This window comes from Dromiciops gliroides, chromosome 2 (genome assembly GCF_019393635.1).
Source record: "Dromiciops gliroides isolate mDroGli1 chromosome 2, mDroGli1.pri, whole genome shotgun sequence".
NCBI lineage: Eukaryota > Metazoa > Chordata > Mammalia > Microbiotheria > Microbiotheriidae > Dromiciops > Dromiciops gliroides.
Genome location: NC_057862.1, coordinates 442,341,935 through 442,351,048, shown reverse-complemented (window position 1 = coordinate 442,351,048; position 9,114 = coordinate 442,341,935). Strand labels below are relative to the sequence as shown.

The window sequence follows — 9,114 nt, the reverse complement described above, 5'->3', positions numbered from 1 at the left end:
TTTGGGGCAATGAGGATTAAGTGACTTGCCCAGGGGCACACAGCTAGTAAGTGTCAAGTGTCTGAAGTCGAATTTGAACTCAGGTCCTCCTGAGTCCAGGGTTGGTGCTTTATCCCCCTGTGCCACCTAGCTGCCCCCCCATGTACTTTTCTTTCTTTCTTTTTGTTTTGTTTTGTTTTTGTTTTTTGGGAAGGGCAATGAGGGTTAAGTGACTTGCCCAGGGTCACACAGCTAGTAGGTGTCAAGTGTCTGAGGTCGGATTTGAACTCAGGTCCTCCTGAATCCAGGGCCGGTGCTTTATCCACTGCGCCACCTAGCTGCCCCTCCCCATGGACTTTTCAATCCAGTGACACTGGCTTCCTTGCTGATCTTAGAACAAGATATTCCATTTTACAACCCCTAGTATTTTCCCTGGTTGTCCTCAATGCATGGAATGCTTTCCCTTCTCACCTCTGTTTCCTGGCTTCCCTGGCTTAATTCTGGTGCCTTCCCACAGCCGACAAGCTCCAGTTTATCCTATATAGATCTTGTTTGTACACAGTTGTTTGTATGTTGTCTCCCCCATTAGACTGTGAGCTCCTTGAGAGCAGGGACTGTCTTCTACCTTTCTTTGTATCCCCATTTGCTGATGAATTTGTTTGCCATCACAACCATAAATCAAAGACAAACAGGATTCACTTGGTGCTTTTGCCTTTATTAGAGTATCTGTTTTAAGGGAACACTTTTGTTATGCATACATTTTTATTAATTTTAATTGGGATCATTTGTTGTTTTGCTGATGTTCTTACATAAACAATTCTGCTCTTTGTGCTTTGATCTCCCTGCATATAAGGTTCCATTTTTGGTTTGTGTTTCCCTTTCACATGAAAGTGAGAGATGGTGGGCATAGGTGGGAATTCAGCTGAAGATGCTAACAGCCTGACCGTATCTTCCAAGCAGGTCTTCAAAATTTCCGAGGAAAATTGGTCACCCTCCCCCAGGGCATGCTGTTGCAAGTATCTCTTGATAGGTACAGGGACAAGGACATTCCATCCTTGCTCATGTTTATCAGTGCCAGCTCCATTTAATCCCATCCATTAAGTTTCCCTCACAATTGGCTGAAGGGAGAATATTCTATAAGGAACAATTCTGATGAAATTCAAATAAAGAGAAAGGAGTAGACTTTAGTAAATTTCTTATCAGATGCACCACCTGCTTTGGAAAGCCATAGCCTGGAGTGTATAGACCCATGAATCTTTATGATACAACTTAAGTCAGGGTTGATTATAACCTCAGTCATAAAGGAGCATAGAACCCCTCTTCCTTTCTTACTGGGCCCCCCTCTCTCAATGCTCTCTCCCTCCTACTCCCAAAATGTATTGTGGCAACCAAAACAGTGAATTCTGTTTTGGGTTATAGTAATAGAAGTCCTGTTTCTCAAGTGAGGGAAACTCTGCTGTCCTTTGGTCTTGTCAGACCACCTCTGCAGTATCACGCTCAGTTCTGGCTCCCACATTTTAGGATACTGGCAAACTAGAGTGTGCTTTGAAGATTGTGGCCAGGATATTAAAGAAGGCAGCTAGAAGCCATGTCATATGAGGAATTGTTGAAGGAATTGGGAGTGTTTACCTGGGAGGTGGGCTGAAGAACACTGGCTCATGGGTTCAGAGCTGGAAGACATCTTAGAGGTTATTATAAACAATCTCTTCATTTTACTGATGAGGAAAACTGATACCCAAAGAGGTTAAGTGATTTACTCAGGGTCATTTGGTTAGTAAATAGGACAGCTGGGATTCAAACTTAAGTCCTCTGACTCAAAATCCATCATTCTTTCTACTGTACCATACCTCTGCCTTCAAATAGTTGAAGGCTTTTGAAATAGAAGAGGTAGGGGCAGCTAGGTGGCGCAGTGGATAGAGCACCGGCCCTGGAGTCAGGAGTACCTGAGTTCAAATGTGGCCTCAGACACATAACACTAGTTGTGTGACCCTGGGCAAGTCACTTAACCTCGACTACCTCGCTTAAAAAGAAAAAAAAGAAAAAAAAAAGAAATAGAAGAGGTAGTAAATAGACATTCTGTCTAGCTCTGGAGGGCAGGACTTGTGATAGAGATGCAGTAGTGACAGGAGGGCAGATTTTATTTCAGCATAAGGAAGAGCTTTCTAATTGCCACAAGAGATCAGCAATGTAGTCGGTCACCTCATGGGATAATGTCCTAGCCATCCTAGGATGTCTTCAAGCAGGGACTGCATAGAGTGGGAAGATGGACTTGGTGATCTGTCATGTTCCTCCCAACCTGGAGATTCTATGAATCACTCTGTTTTCCATTTGAAATTTTATTTTCACAAAACTCTTCACATCATTTCAATGGTAAGAACAGCACAGAATTGAGTTTCATATCACAGCGTTTTGAATTGAGAAAAATGCTCAACAGGGAGCATTCTTGGACATCCTCTAAACCCGTAGACCAGGAAGATTAAGAGAAAACCCAGAATTACTGTCTAATGCCCGCCATTTTGGAATTAAGTGCACTCTACCTATTGATTCCCTTTTCTGATTAACTGTTAGTCTTGTCTGATTAACTTGTCTATGACTTTTCTCTGCTATCTTTAGCTTTGGTAAAATACCGTATTACCATAATTCTCCACTAGGTGGTAGACCCAGACTATGAGAAACAAACAACAACACAACAACTAAAGAGTGGAGGTTTCAGGGTAGACCTTTTCTCATTCTTTGTGCACCCTGGCTGCCTAACTTTGAGCTATTTATAGGGGGACCCTTAATCTCCACAATAGAGCTTAAATGTTGCCTGTAAATTGAATTTTAGAAACCAAGTCTTTTCTAAATACATAAGAACATTTAAAATCCCTTTTTAGAGAAATGTATTAAAGCAAAGGCTGGATGATCCCTTGTCAGGGTTGTAGTAGAAAAAGCTCATGCTTTGTTTCAGGATGGACGGTGACTTTTGAGACCTCTTCTCATAAATCCATGTATCCTTTTGTAAAGCCCAATTTGGTTCCTAATCAGTAAGGTGCACGGAGAGGAATGCAGTCAGTTTCTGTGGGCAGGCTTAGGATCCTTCTCTTTTAGAGAGATGGTAGGGTCTTAGAGTCAGCCATCTCTCTGTCTGACCAGTGGCCATTATGCTCCAGAGAGGAAGGTAGCTGTCTCCAAGCTCCTAGAGTAACAGAGATGTGAATACCAGCACCTTCTATTCATCTCTTTTCTTCTCCTCTACTCTCTCTATTCCAGGTTTACTTGATCTGAAGCTTTGGACCATCTACCTCCCAGATCCATTCAATTGCTATTTGACTTTTCCCTAAGGGAAGAAAAGATGCTAGTTGCTGATTCCTAGAAGTGGACTCCAAGTCTTCTGCACCCTGAAGGCTGGATGTAGATGTTAGGCAGAGAAGAGTTCCCCATTTTGAGGAGAAGGTTGAGTCTCATACATCCTTTGTAAACCCTTCTATTCCCAGGGCTCTTTTCTCAATCATCAGATTGCTTCTCCTTCATGTAAGACCCTTCCAGCCATTTGTTCACAGTCCTCAGAGTTTGCTATCAAAGATTGGTTATGTTCATTTTACTTAAGAGTGGAGGCCATCTCTTTCTTGCTGAGGTGGTTTGTGCTTTTAGGAACTAGTTAAATCAGGTTTATCCCTGTTCGCCCCTTCCCCTTCCCCTCCCTACCAAACCAAGTCTTCATATTGCCCTCTGCTAGCCTTACTCATTGATTGGGAGAAGTATGGGGTGATATTGAAATCCAGGAGAGGGGATGAAACACAGTCCAATATTGCTGACACTTTGGGGTTTGGAGATACTGGACTTGGTCACTTGGTCATTTAATCTCAAGTTCCTTTTTTTGTGTATCTTAATGAACACAGAACTTCCTGAATTCTCACTCACGGCCCACTCAGGGATGTCTCCTCTGAGGCCCCATTGCTTGAAGCAGGGCTGGGATTATCTTCTTCCTTTGGGCTTCCCTCTTCTTCAGTCTGGGCAGAGATCCCTTTCACTCTCTTTCTTCCTCTTGAGGATTTCTTAGCTACTGCAAAGAAGTCAGATATTGGAATTATCAAGGTGTGAGAACATTTCAGAAAAGAGGCTTCGTGGGTTACTAGATGTGAGAGTCACTGGGAAAAATGGATACTAAGCTAGATCAGATCTGAGACCAGGGCCTGCCCCAGGCAAATTGCTGAGAAGGTACCCACTCACTTTTATTTCTGAACATTTCCTTACTATGTATCAATCCTCCCCATCTATTCTCCAGAAGTCCTGGGCTTTCTGGCTGTTCACAGCAACACTTCTCTCCCTGCTCCGCCCCCATGTCTTCTCTCACCCTTTCCAGTGCTCCATTTTTCCAAATCCCTCCCAATCACAACTCCTAGGCCCTCAATATGGAAACTCTTGGCCAGATGTTAGGAGAAAAGCCTTTGATAAACTAAGTCATACTAATCTGTGAATGATCCATTATCCAATTTTCAAGACTGGAGAGGAGGCTTGTTAACTTAAAGAGCTCTATAATTGGTGCCACTTAAGATTGGAGCAGTTTAAAGAATTTTAAGCCTTGTGGAAGAGGACCTTTTGAGAAGTGCAACCTAGTCCCATGTTCCCAGCCAATAAACATCAAGCAAGTCTTCTGGACTGTGGAGGTAGTCACTTTTGGAAGAACATTATCTTTCAGGGGTGAGGCATTGACTCAGGGAAATGTAGCTTCCTGAGGTTGGAGTGCAGGGGCAAGAAAGGAATAACAGAATCTTTGCATTTTAGGACTGGGAGAGGCCATTAACTCCAGCCCATACCTGAGCAGAAATCCTTTCCCTTCAAAAGTGCCAAATCAGACTTGTTACTAGATTTGATTTTTATTGCCTTGTTTGATAATCAGTTCCAAATTTGGGGGCTGGATATGTGGACATTTGGATGGCTAGTTTCCAAAGAAAGAGGTGACAAGGAAACCCATTCAATGTTCAAACTCTACCCAACACAAGACAATCTTCTTTGGATAATTACAAAGGCAAAGGAGGGTCATCTTTCTGAAGACCATGCAAAATACATAGAAGTAACCTAGTAAGGTGGCAAGTGATGTTGGATTTAGAATTTAGAAGACCTGCCTTTGCCACTTTCTACCTGTGTAACTCTTGGCAAGTCATTTAACTTCTTTGGCCTCAGTTCTTCAACTGTGAAATTGAGGGGTTGGACTAGATGACCCGTATAATCCTTTCCAGTTCTAAGTCTATGATATCTATGATCTAGTATATATATATATATACACATATATACATATATATACATATATATATATACACATATATACATATATATATATATATCTCCAAGCTTAACTTTCTTATTATTTGGATTCTCAATAAATAAGTTTTACTATTAAAAAAGCCTTTTGGGCTACCAGAAACATAGTGCAAATAGTGTACTTTCTCTGGAGGTTGGGCCTATCCTTTTAGTGCTGGGCCCAGGCTGATTTTCCAGTGGTTTAGGCTACTGATGTGTTCCTCTTTTTCATAAAACTCTCTGTTCCCTGGGATAAGGAGATACCCAGACTGGGTATCTTTCCTCTAAAATGATTTGATTTTTAGTGAGTCCTGTCATTGACTTACATGAAATGGAGAAATAATACTTTTTCCTGGATACTTATGGAATAAGAGGTGTAGTCTGAGAAGCATTTGATTTTCTGCTACTTTATGCCTGTAGTGTTTGTCCAGGAAGAATTTTCTTTGAAGGTTTGACTAACTTTGAAGATGTACTTAGGGGATTAGTGGCATTTGCTGATTTCTTATGCTTCCTGTGTGGCAAGACAGAGTCCTGCACCTCAGGGTGTAGGCAGCTACTTCCAGGGAGGTAATTCTTTTTGTTGCGACTTCAGAATTTAATTATAGCACTTGAATCCAGAGTCCCTTAAAACCAGGGGCAAAACCAAACCAAACAAAAACCAAACAAAAAACCCCAACACATATGTGGCAGCTAGTTGGTACAATGGATGGAGTGATGGGCCTGGAGTCAGGAGGACCTGAGTTCAAATATAACCTTAGACACTTACTAGTTATGTGACCCTGGACAAGTCACCTAATCCAGATTCCAACCCCCTCCTTCCCCCAAAGCCCACCAAAACCAGGGCACAGTGAAGATTGCTTGTTGGTAAAACATAAGGGAAGATTTCCTTACAGTGCAAGGAAGCAGATACTCTGGGTGTACATGGCTGAGGGCATGGGAATTCTACTTTTATGGGCCCTTTCTCCACAAGAACAAGTGGTGGTGGCCTGGACCCATGGACAGTGCTTTGTGGGGGGGTCTCCAGGGGACAGTCAAGCTAGCTCTATGGGAGTCTCACTCAGGTAGTACTTGATTATTTTTTCTTTTAATAATATTTTCTTTAAATGAGAGGCAAATAAGAGGTAGTAGCTTGAGGGCTGCTCTTGGAATCAGGAAGACCATGTTCACATCTTGCCTCTAATACGTATAAGCTGCTTGGTTGTTGCTGTTGAGTTGTATCTGACCCTTTGTAACCCCACTGGTGGTTTTCTTAGCAAAGTTACTGGAGTGGTTTGCTGTTTTCTTCTCTAGCTCATTTTACAGATGAGGAAACCAAAGCAAACAGGGTCAAGTGACTTGGCCAAGGTTATATAGCTAGTGTCTGAAGCCAGATTTGAACTCAAGTTTTCCTGATTCCAGGGCCAGCACTCTACTGTGCCACTTAGCTGCTTGGTAAGTCACATAATTTGTCAGTGTCCCTGGAAGCTCTCTAAGGCTATAGGTTACAGATGACTTGCTAATCTTCATCAGCGGAGGGTGTTTCCACACTGGGAATTACCCACACTGATTACAAATACTTATCTGGATCAAAAAAAAAGTTTCAAATGCTCAAAAGGGAGTCAAAAACCAAGTTGTAGGGTCACCCCACATTAGAGGCTGACCCTATTTGCTCTCCCTGTGCATTCAGGAAAATCTATCATGACCAAGATTCCCCAGATGGAACCAGGAATCTCCTGTGAGTTCCCCATCCTGAACTGTACCAACGAAAAGAACTGACTTAATAAACCCACAGCTTCCCCCCCACCCCATGGCCCCACGTGGCCCATTTGTACCACTCTGCAAAACATCTGGTTTACATGATGAGGTAGGATATAGCCACTGAGCTTGGGGCTGCTTAAATCTTGGTCTTATCAAAGGCAATTTTCTGCTTATTCACCAGTAGGAAATAGCTGTACAACCCATACCATTGTTGGAAAGTCCAACCGCTACAGCCGGTCTGGAAAATAAACAGGGGTTGCTTAGAAGCTTTCTCCAAATGTCAATAGCTTATTGTGGAGTGTGTAGCCTCTGCTGTCAATCTACGTTTCTGGGTATTGCTTGGATAAACACTGAGGGACTTGCATGTATTAGCTTGTGTGGGAAAGAGGGCTCTTTCAGAGGCCTGGTTGCCAAGCCTGGATGGCAAACCATTAGCAGGAAGTCCTCTGGGTTGGAGAGATACGTGGGGTTCCCAATGTACAGGGGACCGTGTCTTATCACAGGGAACTCAAACCCCAATGGTATCACCCTAGGCAAATGTTTGAGCAGCCGAACTTCATGTGGTGGGAACAAACAGTCAGGCTTTGCCCTCTCCAGCTCTTCCACTTTTAAATGGAAGTTTAGTTCCCAATCCATCAAGCTCAGGCTTTGGGCCCCAGCATCCTGGGAAGGGGCCCACAGCAGATTCTGACACTTGATTTGGAACCTTTGTTACAGAGCAGGATAATGATAACGGTGATGACAAGAAGTCTCTTTGTATGATACTTTAACTTTTTGTCTCACAAACATTATTTTCATTCATCATTCCCCCCCCCCCCACACACACACCTTTCTCTTCCAAATTGCCTTAAATTACTCCAGTTAGAAGTGACTTTATTTCAGGCCAACCCCTCAATTGACAGGTGAAGAAACTGAGACCCAGAAAAAAGAAAGGGCAACATGGTATGTTTGATAGCATGCTTGATAGAATATAATTTCTTTGAGGTCCAGGTTGTTTTGTTTTTTAAATTTGTCTTCAATGCAAGTGCTTGTTAAGATGTCTATTATGTAGCAGACACACAAATATAGAAGTCAGATAGTGCCTACCCTCAAGGTCCTTACATTCTACCAAGGAGAATAGAATACGTTCAAGGTGCTTTATAGTTTAGGAAGTTTAATCTCAGTTGAATGTACATACTGGGCTGCCTTGCAGTGTGATTCAGGTGGTTTTAACCACACCTTTGAGTAGATCTAGAATTGCTGGGAGGTAAATTCAAACATGATTAGAAGTCAGAAATAACAGTTGCTCCCTGAGGCTTGGCTCTCCTCCCCTATCATCCTCTCCTCTCTCTCCCATAATGCTCTTTGCCACCTTGGAAAAGCCAACTTTTTAGGCTAGGCCCTCTTCCCTTATACCTTTACTCCACAGATCTTGTCCCCGTTTCCGTTTCTTGGGCAATCCCTGTATTTTATCCTTCACACAAAAATACCTTAGGTCTTCTCCCTGGGTGTCTTGGTTGGTTCCTGGGTCATAATGAGGAGCCACCTGAAGTGGATGAGAGACATTGCTTAGGTTAGGATAAAGCACCTTCTAATCCCAAATCATGGAATCATAGGGTTTAGAGCTAGAGGGGTTAGAGATTGTGGAGTCCAACCACCTCATTTTATAGAAGAGTAAACTATGACTGAGAGAGGGACACACAGTTAGGAGTGAAGCTGGGATTTGAACTCAGCTCCTCTGGCTTCAAATCTACAGCTGGTTCCACCCTTTCTTTCATGTTATCTTCTCGTTCAACCATTATCCCCTTTGGTGCCCCTAAATCCCAGGCAGGGCAGGAACGAACCTCACTGTCTGAGGTATCTAGGTCATCAGACTCTGGCTTCGAGGACTCAGCATGGTTGGTATCTGTAAGGCACAAGAAAGAATATCAGGCTCTTGGTTTTAGTGAACAATGGCTTAGAAGATCAGCTGTTTGGGTCCACATCTTATTTCATTGCACTAATGGGTCTTTAACTTCATCAGAATCACCTATTATAGAAACCCCCACTGTAACCCACCCAACAAGTTGTTGGGGTGCCTTGACTTGAAGACCTACAATGAGGGGGAACCCATTACCTCCCAAGGGAGCCTGTGCC

The 9,114-nt window shown here is 42.9% G+C and overlaps 1 protein-coding gene across 1 annotated transcript in view; it reads right to left on the bottom strand.

Annotated features, from left to right (window-relative positions):
• Positions 1 to 3,753: 3,753 nt before the first annotated feature.
• RBBP8NL (RBBP8 N-terminal like) overlaps positions 3,754 to 9,114 on the bottom strand; it is a 41,249-nt gene continuing 35,888 nt past the window's right edge. Inside the window, exons 11-13 of the mRNA XM_043985989.1 lie at positions 8,823 to 8,884; positions 8,395 to 8,524; positions 3,754 to 4,024 (exon numbers count right to left, since the gene is read on the bottom strand). Coding sequence (XP_043841924.1) covers positions 3,879 to 4,024; positions 8,395 to 8,524; positions 8,823 to 8,884 — 338 coding nt within the window. The 3' untranslated portion in view covers positions 3,754 to 3,878. The remainder of the gene's footprint in view (positions 4,025 to 8,394; positions 8,525 to 8,822; positions 8,885 to 9,114) is intronic.